The sequence below is a fragment of the Zeus faber genome (assembly GCF_960531495.2).
Source record: "Zeus faber genome assembly, chromosome: 19".
NCBI classification, from domain to species: domain Eukaryota; kingdom Metazoa; phylum Chordata; class Actinopteri; order Zeiformes; family Zeidae; genus Zeus; species Zeus faber.
In genome coordinates, this window is record NC_137206.1 from 18,543,221 (window position 1) to 18,563,781 (window position 20,561).

Below are 20,561 nucleotides of genomic sequence, written 5' to 3' on the forward strand. Positions count from 1 at the left end.
GTCCAGACCTGGGGTGCATTCAGGACTGTGGTTTGTACATGTCCAAATCAGGTGGCTTATGTTAGAGCGACGTTATTCGGACGTTAGAGGATGTGTTAATGCCTGTGTGCATTTTCATTCTCATCTACTCATCGGGAAGGTATTCACGCATTTTAAAGAGGCGATCCAGGAAAAGTCCCGGAATCGGAACTGCAGTGTGTTTTCTTTGCCACCAGCAATGGAAACATCACAGAGAGGAGCACACACACAACTGAATGAATGGCTGCGGCTTTTATTAAGTGCCAGATAAATGAATAAGGGATAAATATCATATATGGGATACGTTTATTATTATTATTTTTTTTTTTTACAAAGTCATCTTAGGGATTACCACTTTAAATACAGAAGTGGTTGTGCACAGCCCCAATATTTGGAAACATCCTTTTTTTTCTTGTATACAGTCTATAGGAGCAATTTAATTATTGATGGTGTTCGGGATGATTTTTGTTTAGAAATAGTTTGCAGTATTCTTTTTTTTTTTGACACTTGGTGGCGCTAAACAGACGCACAAGGCAACGCTCCGACTCCGAGGACGCGCAGCGCTCGCCAGAGCAACTGAAACTGTCTCCAGTTGCACATTGGAAACAGGAGCCGTGAGTGAAACGTTATTCCCTACCCGGGGTCAGGACGTTGAGAACACCCCAAAACGAGGACGTCCATTATGCAGTGCGCGGTCAACACACTGTCGGGGAGTAAAGGGTTACGGTTGTGACGTCACCGGTCTGTTTGTAAGGGAACGCCGTTCGATAGTGATGAAAGGTTCGACTCTTTTTTTAAGACTCGGTTCATTCGGTCATTAAGTAGAAGGGGGGGGGGGGGGGGGGGGGAGTCGATCCATCGTTGTACTCCTTCGGTGGACGATGAACGAACGTCAAATGGGTTATAGGCCTCTTCAAGATCAATGGTGGTTAGGTTGTTGCATCATTTACTTCCGTCACTATTGTGATGTATTTAGGCGGAATGACAAACTGTGGCTCCCCACATCGTTTTGCCTAATTCATATTTAAAAAAAATATATATTTTGGAAGAGAGAATGCAAAGTTTTTAATCATAAATAGTAGACCTCTGCCAGAATTATTCCGTCTGGTGGAATGTGAGTGTAAATCCGTCATATTCAATATGAATTATGCCGAATGTGTTATACATTTTTAGCCCTGGACTTGAACTTAATCCTCAGTAATTATTTCAAGTTTGTGGGTAGAACAAGGACGCGCGCTCGTTGAGAGAATTCGTTCGCCGGGAACGGCTCGTTCGCGGGTCGCGCGCCCCGCTCGCTGCCGTTCCGGTGCCGAAGGGAGCGAGGAGCCGCGTCGCGCCGGGACACGCGGTGCGCCGTGGCGCCGCAGAACCGCAGAACCAACCGCGGTTCGGTTAACGCGTCGCCCGCCGTGGGCCCCGTGTTGTGAAGTAACAGCGGACGCTCCTGTTCCGGTGAGTTCCACGACGTTGTCACGCGTTGTGTGGAAGAACACGGAACTCCGGGGTCCTGGGTGCGGGAGACCCGACGAATCGGTTTCATCGGCGGGTGTCGACACCGGAGCCGCTCCGCCCGGTGTCGCGCAGGTGTTCTCACCTGTATCTGTGTTGATCTGTATTTTTTAACCGTATTCGAATTCGATTTGGCGTCGAACGCATCACTTTTGGTGTGTGGCGGTATTCAAAAGTTTTCTTGCAAACGAATAAACTAATGTTTCCATGAAACCAATTGTATTTGAGATGGTAGCTGTTATTATTCGAAAATAGTTTGTTTATGTTTATTTATAATTATTATTATTGTCATTATTATTAAAGACAAAAATGAACGAATAAATAATAATAATAATAATTATTAATAATAATAATAATAATAATAAAACATTTTTATAAGAGTATGTTGTTTCTGCAACTTCACTACGGGGATGAATAAATGATCAACATCTTCTTTCTATAACTCGTAAATTCATCCTTTGATTCTGAAGATTTTGTTGTCAACGTCACCATGGTAACGGTGATGTCAGTATTATCCTGAGTTCCTGTGCAGGGTTCGGGCGTGTCCCTCCAGATGCCGCCGCCACGTGACCTTCGTTCATTCATTCGTCTATTCATTCATCTTTTCCACCTTTTTCGTTGGATTGGTTGAATCACGGCAGGCTGCGCCACATTAAAAATGCTTGATTCGGGGCTAATCAGACGCATCCAGGCTCTACAGAACCAGTTTGGAGCGGCGTGTGGTGGCGTTGAAACGATTAATTAAATTGATCATTTCTCTGGGCAATCATCTACCCGCTTTTGGTGTTCTGTGGGACACAGGGGGTTGTTACGCGTCCCTTCCGGTGCCCCTCAACCCCAATCTGTGCAGTGACAGAACCATCCACTCCTCGCGTGTCATCAGGCACGGTGGCAGATGTGTGACAGATGCGAGAGTGGGAGGAAAAACCTTCCCTGGAAATCCGGGCAGGGTCAAACCGTCAGGTTTTTTTTTTTTTTTTTTTGTTTGTTTGTTCCGTCAAACCCTTCTGGAACCACTCCACTATGGTGAATGCAAATGTTATAGCTATATTCAGCCTCCGTCACTTCTGATGGCTCTCTCTCTCTGTCTGTCATATACAGTACAGTACCTTTGTAAAATGTCTTATTAACTAATACACCGGAAATCGGAAATCTCCAAGGGATGTGAAAACCCTCCGTGCCGCTGCTGATCGGCCGGCTCCCAGACGGTCCACCATGAGGAGGCGACGCGGCACGGCGTCGGAGGAGGACGAGGGAGCCTTGTGCTGCTGCGAGTACTTGGACGGGCGCGGGCAGCGGAGCCACGTGGCAGCTAGCTGCTGCGACTGTGAGGACCTGGATGAGGCCTGCGACAGGTAAAATATGTCAACCCGTTCCAAGTTTCCAAACCTTTCCTCAAGATTTGTCTAGAAGCACTTCGCACTGACGACTGTAAAACAACCGCAACAGGAAGATCTGTGTCAAAACAAAACATAAAATATTATTATTATTATTAATTTATTATTTCCAAGCATATTTGCATATTCTTTGCTATAACTAAATGTGTTGTTTTTTTTGTGTTTTTATTTTTTTGAAGTGCACTTTCATTGGGATCCTTAACGTACACGTGGAAAACATTGTATGTGCTATTAAAGGGAGTGATGGTCCACACACATTGCTTTGAATAAGCGTGTGTGGGTTATATTTTTGTGGATTCCCTGTCCAGTGCCCTGCCCTGGAGCCCTCAGATTATTCTCGCACTGACGCACTGTTTTGACAAAGCATGAACTCAGTAAGTAAGCAACTGAATTAGATGTCAGTGTTCCGTTGGACCGTATGTTCCATGGATGGATACGTTGAATTTTGACTTTTTTAAAGTCTCCGCTGCCTCGCTTCACTGAGGCCGATTCCTACCAAACCTCCCGTTTTGGCGGTGAGCGCAAACCAGAATGCAGCGCTCTCCCCTTTGACCCCACAGCTTCATTCATTTCTCATTTTAGTACAATTTATACTTTCCCAGTTTTCAACATTTTCCCTCTTTCGGTCGTCGTTGGGATGGAGCGGGGAGATATTTTCATAAGGAGCTCCCATCCCGACCCGGTTAAAAGCTGAGATTTGACTGTTGATTCCATTTTTATTGTATTAAATAATGCATGTGCTTTTGCAACATCACACTCATTACACATCATACAACAAAATCACGTCACAATAAAAAGCAAATACATTCTTTTTTTTTTTAAATACATTTTTAACATTTTTACAATTTTTACTGTTTTTACAATTTTTATGTTCATCTTGAAATTAAATGGCAAAATATATTTTTTTCCACCCAAGAAATTTATACTCTGGTTTGCATATAATTTTTCTCAAGTCCACTATATAATACAAATAGCAGGAACATTTACCAATGAAGGTTTTATTAAGACACAAAGGGACGTTTTTCCAATTCTATTTCTCTTTTCACCGTGTCCGCTAGATGGATGACTAGGAAGCCCCAAAAACCGGATTCCATGTCGCGGTTAGCCGCCGTCGTGACGGACCGGATCCGCGTTCCCTGGCTTTGGGGCGGAGCCAGAAGACTGGAGCTGTCCATCATCCCTCCTTTAATTCTGCTTCCTGCCCTGCTGCATTTGGCGGCTCTCCACTTCCTTCTCGGCCCGGTGGTCCTGACGGCGCTGCCCGGCCTGGTGCTGTGGTACTACTACTTCACCCACCGCAAGAAGGGGCGCACGCTCTTCTTCCTCAGCCTGGCTCTCTTCTCTCTGTTCTACATGTACTTCCTGTTCATCACCGAGGTGCTTCCCCGCGGCGAAGTGGGTGTGGCCCAGCTGGCGGCGGTGACGGCGGGAGTCGTCCTCACGCTGGCGGCCATGGTCCACACCAAGAAGGGACCCGGCGTCGTTAGGCCGAACCCGTCGGACATCCACAGCACGGTGACGTACGGCGGCCCGCTGTGTGACAGAGACCCCGCCGTCGACGGGGCGCGGCAGGAAGTGGTGATGACGGCGAGCGGCCGCGACGCCTCGCGGGCGGAAGGGGCGGAGCCGAAGGAGGGCGGCCAGAAGAACTGGTGCCCGATGTGCAGGGCGGTGCGGCCGCCCCGGGCGGGTCACTGCCGCATCTGTGGAGTGTGTGTGAGGCGTCTGGACCACCACTGCGTCTGGTGGGTTCTGTGTGTTCTCCACCATGCTGCACAGCTTCTATTATCTGCCTTTCACCTTCAAATCACCAATTTTACTCTTTTAGGGTATTCAAGGCTTATTTTTCCATTCTCTCGTGTCTTTGATTTAACCCTTACTCAATAAATAGAAATACTACTTCCCATATATTGTCTTAAACAATTGACTATTCATGAAAAGATTGCATATTGTGAACACAGTTTGAAAATTGTGTGTGTGTGGGTGTGGGCGTGGGTGTGGGCGGGCGTAGGATCAACAGCTGCGTGGGGCAGGCCAACCACCGGAGCTTCCTGCTGACGCTCCTCCTCTTCCTGCTGACTTCGTTGTACGGGATCAGCCTGGTGCTGCGCAGTGTGTGTCCTCACCAGAACGTCCTCACCGCCCTCATCTACTGCCCCGGAGTCTACAGCCAGTACAGGTATGAGACCCCCGACACAGAAGCGTAAGCGAACGTGTGCGGGTGTTGCTCAGAGGCGTTCGCGTGGCTGTTTGCTTCTTAGGGGCAGTGTGACATTTAGTAAACCGCAATGCACAGAAAACATCAAATAAATTAGAAAAGGAAAAACCCAAAATATGGACCTGCAAATAGAAAGAGGTTTTGGAGCCTCATCCGCAAGGTGCTCTTCTCTCGCACCATTTTTTTTTTTTGTTTTGTTTTGAACTCGCCTCCTGACAGGAAGTTGGACAATTCAACCAATCAGCGTGTTTGATATGCAGGACCCGCCCGACGCGTTAGATTTGGGAGATGTGAACGCCTGCCCCTCTGTGTCCTATGATGTCCCATAACCCCCTCGGCTGCTTTGCACCACAAGGCGCAAAGAAGTTTTGTATTGAAGATACAATTCACTTGTATCTTTGCAGAAGCATAAATCAGCCTTAAAAGTCACAATAAAATGAAATCGGTCAAAATATCCCAATATCTTTGTATTAAATTCCTTATAGTTGTATAAGTCCCTTGATATCGATAATTTGATGATATTTTGAGGCTTCCATTGGTGCTTTACACAGAAAACACATTTTAAGAAACAATAATTATAATTGGGGTTATTATGTACAATCAGGTCGAGGCATATATAAATTGAAAAAATAAAGCATACACCAAATTACTTTTATTAATGACATTTAATAATCAAGTGAATGCATGACTTACAATAAGTAATGGTTTAAGAAAAAAAAGGGAAAAAAAACCCACCCGACAACATGTACACAGCAAAATAATAAACACATAGCTCGAAACGAACAAACGAAAGCTCATTTTCTTCCAAAAAGGATATTAAAAAAAACAAAACACTCACACCACTAACAATGCATGTGATGTCATCAAATGACCAAAAAAAAGAAGAAGAAGAATCTTTAATCGTCACACAGCACACCACACTACAACACATGCACACACACACGCACATACTTTGGATGGTGGCCGGTGAAATGAGGCCTCTGCGTTTGACCCATCCTGGCTTGTCCTTCCTGCGGGGGCACAGCCAGGAGCAGTGGGCAGCATTCGTGGACGCGCCCGGGGACCTGGTGATGAGTGTCCATCGCTGGTCAGACGATGATGTGTGCATATTTTTGGGGGGGGGGTCCTTACTGACATTAGGTGGAGGAAACCCCATATGAGCACTGGGAGAACATGCAAACTCCACACAGAAAGGCTCCTATTTGGGAGATAACCCACCGGAGCACAGTGCCAACAGTGCCCCAGGCGGGAATTCAACCCAGGACCTTCTTGCTGTGAGGCAGCAGTGCAATGCACTGCGCCACCGTGCCAAAGAGATGGATTCTATGGATTGATTCCCACAAGCACTTTTCAATGCCCTGGATGTAGTAAAAGCGTCGCCACAAACGTTGACCCAGTTTTTAGGGAAGGTTTCCCCACGCTCTGCGTGGAGCTGATGGTGACGGGGTGAGTGCTTTGCGCTCGACGATGGAAGAGCGGATCTAAAGTCGTTTTAAATGGGCCACCCTGGCACTGCCGTAAAAAAGATGTTCCCCGCCAGTTTAAAAGAGCAAAATACATAAATCTGAACAATAAAATGAACTCACTGAAAGGACGAGACAGACAAGCAGATATAAAAACTAAAATGTCACCGTAGAAGTTCTATGAGCATCGATTGTAAATGTGTTTTTACAAAAGGAATACCACAAAATATATTTGTGTTTCCGAGTTCAATCAAGATCGAAATGGTAATATTGACTTTATTTTTCAAATGGGTTGTGCACAGTCCTTTGCTGTGTTCTCAGTGGAAAGAAAGAATGAAAAAATAAACGAGCTGCACAGGAGGAAAGCTTTCCTAAATCCAGTTTCATGCTTTCACGTACCTTTTTAAATTGTCTGCTGGGGGATTAAGTAGGCGTGGCCTTGTTGGACACCAGAGCTGTTCGAGCAACAGGACGTGCAGTAGTTACTCATTAATTTCAAAGTCTGGTCTTACATTATGAACTTTTATGAAAACAGAACATTGTTTGCTGTCCACGTATTTTCTTCAAATGTTTTTTCATTGTTCTGTAATAACACTGTAATAAGCAAGACAAACCTAGCAGTTGTTAGCGGTGTCCATACTGTTGCATACATATTATTTCTATTCAGCATGTACAGAAATATCCATTATGTTCATATTTATGCCTAGTCAATACTTGAGCTTGTACTGTATATACTGTATTTAAAAAAAAAATTTTTAGGCTGCTAAACATTATTTTTATATGCTTTCTGTCTGTACTACAATGTATGAAAATGTACTTGGCACAAGAAAATTATTCTGATTCACATATTTTGAAGGTTTTGTACCTGTAATGTGTAACACCCCCCCCCCCCCCCCTCCGTGTGTTGTCTGTTTTCCAGCTCGGCGCTGTGCTTCACCTGTGCGTGGTACAGCAGCATTGTGACCGGGGGTCTGCTCCACCTGCTGGTGCTGCAGCTCGTCAACGCCAGCTACAACGTGACGGAGCGCGAGGCCCGTGTCGCCCTGAGGGACAAAACCGCCCGCAGCGCTTGCTGGGGGCTCATCGTGGACACCGGGGTCTACTCCCGCGGCTTCCGTGGCAACTGGGCGGAGTTCATGACGATGGGGGACAATCTGAACCCACTTTCCCCGACACCTACACACTTGGTGTGAGACGGCGCTTATTAATAAGCCTGTTTTGAGTGAGGCTTGTCGCTGCTATACCGTCCATATCCACTGGGTGGCGGCATGGCTCCTCCAAAACCTCCTCGCCCTGGTTGCTGCCCCTTTATGCTTTGGTGCAAACCTCCTGATCCTGGAAAAGCCTTGAAAGGTGCTGCCGGGACGACTTGACATTAATGAAGAGCAATAACAATCTTTGGCTTGGGATGTGCTGCGACCTGGCGGGGCTGTGGAGAGCGCAGCCAGGTGCCTTCCGGGGCCCCTGGGGGGACTGCTTGCCGTTGTGAGAGTGGGTTGGGGTGTGGGGGGCGGCTGTTGGCCTTTTGCTGCTGCGGTGCGGCTTCTCTGCGGCTGGCACCCCGGGTGCTGGGGGTGGCGAAGGACCTGTATACCTGGTGGTCTACCGGCATCGCCGAGGGGGGTGTAACATTGAGGTGTCCCGCGCTGGGCACAGGCTGCTACGTGCTACGCTGGGCAAGGCGTCTGGTCGGTTGCGGTGGGGTGGGCCTCCCCCTTGTGCGGGACGTGGGTGGGTATGGGGGTCCTGCTGGCCCGCCCAGGACGGGGTGTCCGTCTGTCGCCGTGATCCGGCCCGCGGTCCGTGCCGCGGCTGCGTCTTGTGTCTGCACCCCGGGGGTTGGTTGTATGTGTGCGCCCCTAGGGTGCGGGGTCTCCTCGCGCTCCCTGGGACTGGGTCATGCCCCTTGGGGCTGGGCGTGGGGGTTGCTCCACGGCCCTCTGGCTTCTCTGGGGGCCCGGGTGTTTTCTTTGGCCGCAGGGCAGGGTACCCGGGGATTCCTTGCAGCCAAGGGGTGTCCACGGGGCTGTGGAGTTCGGGGGTGCTTCGGGGGCCCCTTCCGCTGCTTGGAGGCGCCGTGACATAATACCGACCTTCTACACCAGTACCAATGGGGATAAGTCATGTACACTCACCGCTGGACATCTTACACACACATGCACGCACGCAGGCACACACCTGCTTCGACTACACCCCAGCACCCTCCTAGTTGCATTCCTCTCCTTTCCTCCCTCATTTGCTGCCATAATAATGACAGGAAGAGGCCACGTGACCAGTTGTAGTTCCCGTTTTCCTGGACCTAATTCACAGTTTTTCAATACATGTTGTCGTCCAATGTTCATGCTTTTGTGTAAATGTTGTTTGTTTCTATGTTTATTGGTCTCACCCGTGGTGATTCTCCCCCTCTTGGAGTAGTGTTCAGTTGTTTATAGACCCAAACATGATAAACAGTTCTCCAAAGAGGGGGGTTGGTAGTGGTTCTCTATAACCAAAAACTGTGCTCTTGTCATTCTACAGGTTGTCCACAGGACAGTTATTACAGCAGTTCTTATTGATTTAAGAATGAATAAAGACTTGCATTGCAGGTTGAGAACTTGAACTCCACTTGCAGACTAACTCTGTCCTGAATGCAATGAAAGTACAGGTTAAAAAAAACCCCAAAAAAACACAATCCATTATAACCTTTCTCCGCTAATCTCTTTCACCTTAAGCTGTATCTCCATCAATGCCACTTTTACTTCAAATGGTGTCTTTTCTTTGAGGTCCCTCCCGCCCCAAGAGTTTTTATTTCATTTTATACTCCAGTGCACTGGTTGCCACGGCAAACCACCTTCACACCAAGTCAATAAATAGTATTATTTAATGTATTCTAAATGGAGGAAATGTTTTACTCTCTCTCTCCACCACAGGCTGAGCTGCACAACAGCAGGGATCTTATAGTCCTGGTTCTCTTGGATACGTTACACTTCTTTCACTTGAAATGCTGCCGCCAGTTCATTACATCTCTATTGAATTATGTCAGAGATGGAGGAAGCGCAGTCAAAATATCCACCGTGCTGTGCAATTTTGCATTGATTCTCAATGTTAATATTTTGAAATTGATATTTATCCAAAAGCTGCGAAGATGTGAGATGAAAGACACAGCCAGGAAGGGAGTGCTTCGCAGCGTGCATTTCCATTTCACATGAGCGATGACTTGCGGGATGTAACGCAGATAACAGCCTTTTCTCTTTTTCAAGCTTTAATCGCTCTTTTTCAAGCTTTAATAATTAAAATTTCATTTTAATGCAGCCATTTCAATCAGCCATTAAGGCACTTTTTAAAAAAATCTAATGTCGATTAACAATAAGAGGACAGCATGGATACAGTGTTGGGGAAAATGAAGTGAATAAAATGTTCTGCACCACGTTGAAAGATTTGTGTCGCGCTGCGAGTCTGTTATGTCTGCACGACGATATTCCCAAACGGGCGGCTAGAGGCTCTGGGGTACAACAGGGCGGAAGTCGGGCAGAACTTCAGCCACTTTCTTCCTCAGCTGATCCCTCCTCGCCTCCCTCGCCTTCTCCTGCCGGTGGAGGCACGGAAAGCGCCGCCAGGCCAGGAAGCAGCACTGCAGCACGCATCTGAAGCAGGAAGACACCGGGAGGGACAGAAGCAAACCCGACTGAGCTTTGGAGGATTTAAGATAAAAATAAAAAACTGTCTGAGTTATTAGTTCATAGGAAAGAAGCACCATAGTGCGTACGCTGATTTTTGTGCAGTGGCCTCATCCACATGCAAATGTATTCATTGAATTTAAGTGCATGCAATTATTTTGTTTACCTGTCGTCACAAAATGAGTTTACTCTTCGAACGACTCTGTAATTGTCATTGGTGAAAAATACAATCAATCCACCTCATGTAACCAGTTGGTCCAAAGAGTCAGTGGCATGTCTAGTACTTGAAGCAAGTTCACCTGAATGTTGACAAACGGCAGGATTGAGTTTCAGGCACTTGCCGCAGTGATAAGCTACTTCACTGGCACGAACGTGCTTAGATAAAATGAAAGAATAATAATACGATAACCCTCATGATTTCCCTCCAAATCCTTCATCCCGGACTGGTCTCTCTCTCGTCCGTCCGTCCCAACGCGTGGAGCCTAGATCAACCCTTCCGCTCTGCTCACCTGTTTCTGTGGTTCTGAGCCTGCTCCTGCTGGTCCCACTCCCGCAGCCTCTGCCGGGTCATGTGGTTCACGAGCGCCTGTAAAACTCTGCCGAGCGTGCGCGACCTGTGGAAACCCTGCGCTCGCTCGTCCAGGACGTTCCGCTGCTTTTTCAGCTGAAACGAGACGGGTCTCCATGAGAGGCTTTTGGATTTGGGGCCGGTGGACATCTATAATATGACAGTGGAGCATTAGCGGCATCGTTCCTGTAATGCACTATTAACCTCCTGATAAAAGATAATGTTGGGGAGTGGCGGTGAGGATGTGGAGTGGCTCTGGTCCTCATTGTGTGTGTGTGTGTTTGTGTGTGTGTATGTGTGTATACACAGGCATACCGTTTTGAAGGCATTGAGGCCCCGACGAAGCAGAAAGTGTTGATGCAGCTGGCCGGCCATGGCTTGCTTCTCAGACAGAGAGTCGGCAACAGAGTGCTTCCATGCCCGTATGCTTCTCCTCTGCAGAGAGGAACCATGATGGCTCTCTGCCAGCTGGAGGGATTGGAAAACAAACTGTCAATGCGTGATGATGAATGCATCCCGATGCAGTTCCGGCTGCCAGGTATGCGGGCATCACAAAGGGATGAGGCTGCTTCCCTTTTCCTCTTGTACGCTGCCGGTACAAACTGCATACATTGGACATTGGTCATAATTCTCTGAACCGGGGGACAGTGTTTAAGTCTGCTGCTGAATCAGAAGCTGAATTTGACTTTTTATTTATTTTGAACAGTGGATAATGAGTATGATCACCCGCTAATCGGGGAATAGACTTAACACTCCCACGCAGCACACAAAAGCAGATCTTTACTGTTGGTGGCTGGTGTCATGTCGGACGCGAAAACAGCAAGCGCATATCTCACAGTGAGGTTGAGCGTATACATTTTGTTGAAAAAGATCTACAACACGGCCGCTCACCCAGGGGTTGGCCGCGTCTCTGGGCGGATTTATGCGAATGAAGAGTTAATGACGATTGGATGAAATACTGAGAATTTTGTCACACCCAGAGGCCAAATCTTCCAATACCCTTGTTTTATAAATGCCTTTTTTTTTTTTCCTGGGTGGAACTCTGTAAAACACGGTTCGTTAATCATATTTTAAATTCGTTGCAGCCCGACTCAGCGGATGAAGCATTAGCAGAAAGAAAAAAAACATGAATCAAGTGCCACGAGACCTTTAAAGATGTAATAATCAACGCAACCATTTGTCGGAATAAAGACCTGCTTTCCCCTCGGCGTCATGGCTACATCAGTGCTCATTCAAGTGTTTCATATATTTTGGAATAAATGATACCCTGGATTATGCAACGCTCACACTCTACCGTATCTGTAGTACTTTGTACACGTGTACCCTAGGTATAGCCTCAGACACCCAGAATGTCTCAGTAAACGCTGTGATCGGGAAACAAGGGCACAAAAATAATCAGTGACCTTCGATGGTTTCTGCATCTCAATAGTTATACACCTGTCTGGTCGGAAATGGAAAGATTGCGGCGAGTGGCTTTGCCTCGCAGGTTTAGGTTTTCTCGTTGTGGAATGGTCGGCAAGTCCTTCAAGCCGAGCTACTTCCCTACTCTCCTGGCTGATGAGAAACCCTCCTGGTTCCAGGTATGAAAGACCCACTCAGGGATGGAGTTGGAGGACCCTCTGATCACCTGCATGTGGGTTTGCCTGAGGCGGAGGAGGCGTTTCCACGGCGCCAGCCCTCGCCATAGTAACAGGCTCCGCTGGTAGTGTTGGCGGGCGACCACCTGAAGCTCCCGCTCTCGCTTCAGCTGCTCCTGCTTTTGCGCTTCCCACTGGGCATGCGCACAGACACAGACACAGACACACACACAGACACACACACAGACACACACACGTCACTAAGTCATTCGGTGGATGGCAGTGTGTGTGTGGCTGCTTCCAGCGTTGTGGCTCTCGCGCTTAGTGTTTCTTTGAGCCCGGCGGTGTCAAGTGTGTCCCACCTCCTTCTCCTTTCTCTTCTGCTCCCTCTTCCTCTCCACCACTCTACGCTTCTCCGCCTCCTCCTCCAACTGCTTCTGCTCGTCGGCCGCTTTTATGTGGGCCTGAAATCCCCCCCCCCCCCCATTTCAGTGTTTTGTTTCACAGTCTCACAGTGACCATTACTGACACGCAGAATCCTCCCCGTGAAGCCCACATGACTATCCCTAAATGTCGCCGAAACCATTCAATGACTTCAGACGAGTGAAATTTAATAAATGGATTCTTTGAGTCCCCTTCTGACGTCAACACTCACCCTCTTCTCCTCTTCTTTCTGTTTTTTAAGTTCCTCGATCTCCTTCCGTCGCTTTAAACGCTGTTGGGCACGTAGCTCCATGGCTGTGTGTGGGGTTTTTTGTTTTTCTTTTTAGGTGGTGGTGGTGGTGGTTGGGGTGATGGTGGTGGGGTGGGATCCAGAGAGGGGAAAATAGATTGCGAGAGACAGAGAGAGAGAGAGAGAGAGAGAGAGAGAGAAAATTTTGCTGGGCGCAAGATACGAATCATGACCAGAATCAGTTTATTCCTCCGGGTATATTTACATATACCTGGAATTTGAAGATGAATAGCATTAAAAAAAAGGAGAATACAATTGATAATAAGAAAACAATACAACAAAAAGTGAAGTAAAATACCCAAAATGTATCTTCATCCATTATGGTATTTATATTCTTTCGATTTAAAGTTGTGTGTGTGTGTGTGTGTGTGTGTGTGTGTGTGTGTGTGTGTGTGTGTGTGTGTGTGTGTTTGTGTGTGTAGGCTGACCCGAGACAATGGGGTTCGGTGGAGGCTGGCGGCTAATGACTTCGTTCTTGGGAGTTGCACACTGACCATCGCTTTCTCTAGTCGGACTCTTTGAGCTGGAGCTGTAAACATGGTGGCAAGGTCGGGAAAAGGTTGAATGCAAAGACAATTACAAATCCCTGCGTGGAGGAAGCAAGCGCAGTGTGGTCTCGGTTTCATTTTTGTAATGTGCACTTCAATCATGAACTAAATGTACATGACATTATAGAAAAAAAAATTGGGGGCAGTGTGGGGGCCAAAAAACACCCACTTACCATAAAGTCATGCATTGCATTCTTTCAACAATATTAATTGTATTTTGTGTTTTATTCCAATGCTGCTATTAGAAAGCGAAAATTTGCAGCTGGACTGGGTGGGATATTCACGTAAAACATTAACCAAACATAACCTGCAATGCATGCTAATAAGTGAGATATGTTTAATCTCCTCTCGTATGCAATGAGCAGACTATATTAATTATCGTCATAAATCACAAATTGATTTATGAATAATGAGTGTCATACTTGCCTTCTCCTCTCCGGTTATCTCACTGGAACATGAGTCAGTCATGAAGAATCACCTGTGACTAAACGGCGTCATTCAGACAAAGCTTCTCCAAACCAACTCCTAAAGAAACGGTTCCCAATATTTACATATGTATTGCGTATGTAAATATACAAAGAGTGGACAGCTCTTTTTCTTTTTTATTCTGTCTCTCATGATAGTGACGTAATAGCGCAGCGTTTTCCTTCAACCTCCACAGGAACTTCCCACAGGAGCTCTCCGTCACTTCCAGGACAGAGATGGTAGCAGGGCAACCAGGAAGTCTGAAAACCTCTTCAGTTATAATCAGGGTGGTCCGTTAAGCTAAAGGGCTGCATTTTTGACGACGTGGTTCAGGATGGGGAAATATCAACAAACCTGCACGAACTGCAGGGGGGCTGATGCTACTTTACCTGAAACACCTGAGTTCCTGCAGCTTTAAAATATTCGAACCAGAACTTTTTGATGCACAGCGCAGTCATCATTAATTGCAGTGGAAACAACGACAGGAGTCAGGAGGATGTAAAACATTGTAAAACCGGCCATTACCCTTGAATTAAGTCTATAAATTTCTGCTAGTGCCCTGAACCCAACATCAATATCCTGGATACTGCGGCAGCCGCAGTATCGCAGTCCAACAAAACTCTGCCTGAAGAGGTTGAGCACAAAGCAGCAGATGCAGTCCATTTCAACTATCCTCATCTCTGCCGAGAAGGGAAGAGACGGCCGAGGGACTTAATGTTGAACACATCAATACATGGTCTGCCAAATTAGGAACCCGGTTCCATCTCTGTACCTCTGCTGTTTGGGCTCTTTGGTTGGAGGCTGGATCAGCTGCTGAGCCAGTTGGAGGCCTATCTTTCTCCGCTCTTCCTCCAGCCGGGAAATTTGCTCCTGCTGCTCCCTGAGCAGCTTCCTCTGCTGAAAGATGGTCTGCTGCTGGGCGGTGTGTCTGTGCTCAAAGCAGCTCCCCGGTAACGCTCCACCCCCGCCGCCTCCATCCCCTTCGCCCTCGCGCTGCTCTCTTGTACTCAGCGCCACGTGGCCGCGATTCACCTTCCACGGCTGCCGGGGCCGGGCGGGCCGGGCAGAACCCACGGCGGCGTTACCGCGAGGTGCCGATGAGGCAGCGGGGACGCCGGACCTCACATCACCATCCTGGACAAGAGTGGAGAGCGAATGGGAGGAACGGTCATAAACATGAAAGGACGGTGGATAAAACCTGGGTCCCATGCAAGAAGACGTGGCATGGTATCATTAACTTGTGATATTTACTTTATGATGTCCAGCTCTAGACATCCCCGGTATGAGCAAGCACACACCTGTGTGAAACCACAGCGAGCCCGTTTAAAGAAAAAAATAAATAAATACTTTCCCTCCTCCAACCTCATCTGCTGTTCCCTTTTCCACCGTCCCTTGAGCTGTGTTCTACTATTCTCTGTGCCTTCCTTTCAAGTTCTTCCCACCCGCTCAACCAAAGCTGGGGCCCCCAGTCACTTCCATTGCTTCCTCTGTATTTGCAACGCTCCCTCTATCCCCTGCTCTTACTCACTCTCTGGTGAAGAGGATCGCAGGGTGGTGAATATTTAACCAGGGAATGTTTCTCCCTCTGGATAACAATCTGAAAATAAGTATCAATGACCTCATCGAAACAGAGGATTTCTGTTTTTTAATGCAGTTGCCATGTCAGACAATGCATGCTTCCAAAAGTAAGAGAATGCATAACATGTATTTGTCGCATTGTTAACGAGGCATTTAGCAATAACTGGCCTGGAGCGGGCCTCATGTTTTATTCATAAACCCCTTGCCTGACAATTATTCTCTTTCCTCATGAAATTACCGTAAACTTTTTACTCCCTTACCTGTGTTTCTTTGCTCATGTTATTCGGATTTCTGCGTCTCCCTCTCACGCCCTCAGCTGCCCTCTGTGTTGCAGGTGACCTGCCGGGTGCGACGGTTTCCCCGACCTGAAGTTTGCCCGTCGACGCGGCGCTAATGAGGGCGGCCATCCTGCGCCGCGTCTCTTCTTGCTGGGTCAAAAGCTCTCGTTGATCCCTTTCCTTCCGACACCAACGCTGCCAGGAGTTTAAACATTGCCTCAGCAATCGCCGGCGGTCACTCTCCACGGCGAGCTGGCAACGTCTGTAGCGGGTTGGGATCACAGGGTTCCTCTAATTAATGCCCGGGACTGACTCAGATGACAGCTGGTTGTCATATTTGTGGGGGTAAAAAATATATATATATATTTTAAGCTGCGGAAATTGGCTACTTGCCTATTTTCAGCTCGTAGCTCCTCTTCCGTTCTTTCTCTCTCCCGCTGCTTTCGCTCGGTCCACACCAGCGTGTGCCATGCGCGCCATGCCCTCAGTTTCCTCCTCCAGTCACACAGCGCCGCGGCCTTGCCCATACGTATCCTCTGCTCCAACAGCAATGAATACCATCCGGAGAAGTGCCTCTGTTGGCACTTAAATACCACGCGCAAACACAGCGTTGGAAATGATCACACACACACACGCTGAACCAAAAAAAAAAAAATCACTGGGAAGAACACAGAGGGCTCACCTTGAGGTGATGAATGAGGACTTTGGCCTGAATTTGCTGTTGTTTCAGGCGGGGATTTGTGTCCTGGTGCTGCTGCTTGACGGCGGGCGGAGGGCATGACTCCGAAGTCTCGGATCCCTTCTCCTTTTTCAGCCTTGCCCTCTCCCTGGGAGACACGCATCATAGTCATACATACTATGGTAATTTTCACTCTTTGGACTCATGAAGTTAAACCATCTGATGGCTACATGGCCAATGGCCTTATCATAGCCTTATTTCCCGTTGTAAAGGTGTTCTTTCATGACTCCTTTATAAAATGAGCTCAGCAGGTTTGCAACATTAACATAAAAGCAGACTTGTCATATTGGCCAAAAAAACTCCTTTGCAGATTAATGGAAAGGAGTTGGTTTATGGGCTGTCAACGGCCCTGCTCACCACCAACTGACTCCTGGCCGTTGGGCCTCTATCAATCCACTTTGGAAGTATTTTTATGTAACAGAAATGGTCAGTTAATAGAATTCCTCAAGAAATGGGCCTTGGCAGCTGTCGTTTTGAATGTGAGGAAGACGTTTCCATGTCATTAGGTCTAAGCGGTCGCTGTGGATAACGCACCTCTGTATAACCAGCTGCTCCAGGTCCCTCTGCTCCTGCATCTGGCAACGCAGTTTCACCATCTCCTTCTGGACCATCTCCTCTTGCCTGCGCGCCTCCTGCCTCTGCCTCATTTCCTGCCGCCGCTCTCTTTGTACCGCCTCCTCTTTAGCCGCTCGCTGGGCCGCCTTCTCCCTCTGCTGCCACGCCCGCTCAGCTTCCCGCCGCTCCCTGTTCTCACGCACCTTCAATGGCAATCACCGGCAATCAGTGGAAGCGTTGCATAGGAGCCCCATGTTGAAATTGCTTCATTCAGCGCCACACAGGGAGCGATACTTAAGCAACCCAGAGCAATTAATAGATTTTCTCTATTGCGTCAGCCTGATCACATGCCTGTCTCTGCCGTGCTTCCATGCTGATCCTAGGATTTCTCGCTTGCGTTTCTTTCGGTTCGAAATCCAATGCCAGGTCCTCTACCATTTCATAGTCCACCTCTCGCTGCATCAGCTCGTTTAGAAAGCCGCTGACTTCTCTGTCCTCCTCGTCCACGGCCAAGTGATCGTAAAGGTCTAAGTAGGTGCCAAGGTGTATGCCAGTGAGTGTGAGAGGGAGAATAGATTAAACATTTCAACTGTAGGGTGTTTTTTTTTTTTTGTTTTTTTTTAGCATTTTTCGAGTTTTGTTACATAACATTATGCAACCTTGCATCAATAAGCAGATGCTTTTGTCCAAAGCGACTTAAATTGAACAGCTCAAGACAGAGTGCATTGATTAACAACCTTTATGCTGCACGTCTCTCAGGAGGATTTCAAGACTAATACGCTGCCATGTATTACTGTATAGAACTCATTTCATTTGATTTATTTTGAACAAAACATGCCATATGCATTTGTTATCTGATGTAAATAAGATTGCTAGATAAGATAAGACAAGATAAGATAAACCTTTTTTAGTGCCACAACGGGGAAATTTACATCGTTCCAGCAGCAAAAAGGGGACAGCAGAAAATAAAGAGCATATGAAGTACACACTATAAACAATGTAAAATATATAGAAACATACAAATAAAAAAATCACCATAAGTAGGAACCAGATAGTACTAAGTGTATTGCACATATCTTGACACATTGTACATCAGGGATTGCAAATTTTTTTTTTAAATATTAAAAAAATTGCACTTGGATTCTTTCACAGTGTGTGTGTGTGTGTGTGTGTGTGTGCGTGCGTGTGTGCGTGCGTGCGCCTGTGTCTGTGCGCATGCCCAGTGGGAAGCGCAAAAGCAGGAGCAGCTGGAGTGAGAGCAGGAGCTTCAGGTGGTCGCCCGCCAACACAACCAGCGGAGCCTGTTACTATGGCGAGAGGTGGCGCCGTGGAAACGCCTCCTCTGCCTCAGGCAAACCCACATGGATAAAAAAAAAAAAAGAATACCACCCTTCTATCAGAGGACTAAAGCAATATAATTACCGTTAAAATTGCTGTAGTCCATGGCAAAAGGCCGAGCTGTACCCAGGGGAACAGGACTGCCTTTCTCACTGGAGCCAATCGGGTCGTCTTCCTCCCCAACGCCGAGCTCCTGTCGTAACTTGGAGCCCATCCACTCGCTCAGAAGATCCTGAGCTGCAAGATGCATGAACCCCAAATTTGTATATTCTGCTGCTGAATGGACAAATCGGGCTATTTTCTCAGTTATTCTCCATGTCGCCTGACTTACCTTCACTGTAAGCGGTATCATAATCTTCAGACCCATCGGTACTTTTCAAAGCCTTTGCTTTGCTGTTCATAACTGAATTACATTTGTTGTGGGAGAAAGCTTCCGACACAGCAAATTCAGAAGCCTTTTCCACTCGCTGAGGACATAAAATATCATATGAATGTGCTGTACATCCTTACAAATGCCAAAGAGAACACCTGCACTTGAACACAAAACCACACTCACACCTAAAGAATAAAACAGGTTTTTTTCCCCCTCACCTTCATCCAGTGATGGATATCATCATTCTTTGTTTGTACCTAACAGGGGAATAAAATGATCTGTAGCTGAGATAATGACCACAGGGCCTCTCTGCCACCTTAAATCTTCTTTCAATACCCAGCCGGCGCCTAATGTCTGTCAGCTATATCCGGGGAAAGCTTAACCATTGCCCAAAATCACCAGATTATTTCGGTATAATTTTCCAGACGTCAAAATGTCGGTGCCTTACTTGCAGCCATTGTACTAGCCCTGTTCCAAGCCACGGGCATTTTGGGAAAGGCCATCTGTATGCCATTTCTAAGCCTTCCCCAGACACTGAGAGGGAAGCCATGAGTTGAATTCATACATAGATATGAAACATGCCTGTGAACTTTTTTTCAGGTCACTTTTATTATTATGATGGCTTATCATTCAGGAGGGATTTCATACTGCGGGGAAAAGTCTGATAATGTTTTATTTATATATATATATATATATATATATATATATATATATATATATATATCACACTGCTAGATGTTTTTTCATTTCTCCAGGATGCTGCACCATCACTGCTGTGGGCCTCATGGCTCAAAGCCCAGACACACAACTTACCTTTTTAGCAGGTGTTTCACTTTTGGTGAATCCCTTCCAGTTAAAGAGATGAGGCTTGTGTCCTCGGAGAGGCATCCCCACTTGTTTTAGATGTATTTACCTCAAGCTAAATGCAAGACTTGCCACTAAATTCAACCTCGGCCTTGCCTTTAGCCTCAAAATATCCTCCTCGCCATGATCAACAACTACACGTTATATTTTGACTTTATTCAGATCCCAAACACGTCACAAAAGGTGCTCGAGCGTTCACGGAGGAACTCTGGGTATTGTAGTCGATGCATTACTTCCCCGCGCTTACACCGCTTAGCAATGAAGCGATTATAAACTACAACTCCCATAAACCCCTCACAGCACCCAAAGCGTCTTTTGAGTTAACACTTGTTTTTTTCCCTGGTAGTTTATTTTAATTCATTTGATTTAAAATTAGTTTTTTTAATGTGACGAATACAAATGTTGAACCTTGAAATGTAAACGTAGCACTCCTCGAATACGAACGACACTTCCCATGAGACGCCACAGCACTCAAAGCGTCTTTTGCGTTACTATGGTAACGTCATTACTTCCTGATCCTTAGAAGATTCACGTTTCATGTGACGCGTGTGTCAAAAAACGTTCGAAAACACTGAAGGACAAAGCGTTCTAGTTTCTTGTAAATTATATTTTAATGTCCTTTCACGAATATGTTTAGATTTGTAATATTCTACGTTCGTAGTTTTCCGCAAGGCACCGGGCGTG

General features: G+C 46.8%; 2 protein-coding genes across 2 annotated transcripts; one reads left to right on the forward strand and one right to left on the reverse strand.

Moving 5' to 3' along the window:
• The first annotated feature begins 1,332 nt into the window (after positions 1-1,332).
• On the forward strand, positions 1,333-7,920 carry zdhhc23b (zDHHC palmitoyltransferase 23b). Its single transcript, XM_080019989.1, has 5 exons — positions 1,333-1,470; positions 2,688-2,882; positions 3,983-4,669; positions 4,936-5,127; positions 7,525-7,920. Exons 2-5 carry the CDS (start codon positions 2,743-2,745, stop codon positions 7,796-7,798), a joined length of 1,293 nt encoding a protein of 430 aa, XP_079876115.1. The 5' UTR covers positions 1,333-1,470; positions 2,688-2,742; the 3' UTR covers positions 7,799-7,920.
• Positions 7,921-10,077: 2,157 nt separating this feature from the next.
• ccdc191 (coiled-coil domain containing 191) lies at positions 10,078-19,901 on the reverse strand (the record flags this gene model as incomplete). The annotated part of the gene is made up of 17 exons (XM_080020414.1): positions 10,078-10,228; positions 10,771-10,925; positions 11,145-11,297; positions 12,376-12,600; positions 12,769-12,870; positions 13,062-13,144; positions 13,568-13,668; positions 14,925-15,286; positions 15,991-16,266; positions 16,398-16,592; positions 16,691-16,835; positions 17,282-17,505; positions 17,654-17,829; positions 18,767-18,877; positions 18,972-19,107; positions 19,232-19,270; positions 19,827-19,901. 17 exons carry the CDS (start codon positions 19,899-19,901, stop codon positions 10,078-10,080), a joined length of 2,709 nt encoding a protein of 902 aa, XP_079876540.1.
• Between the last annotated feature and the right edge of the window lie 660 nt (positions 19,902-20,561).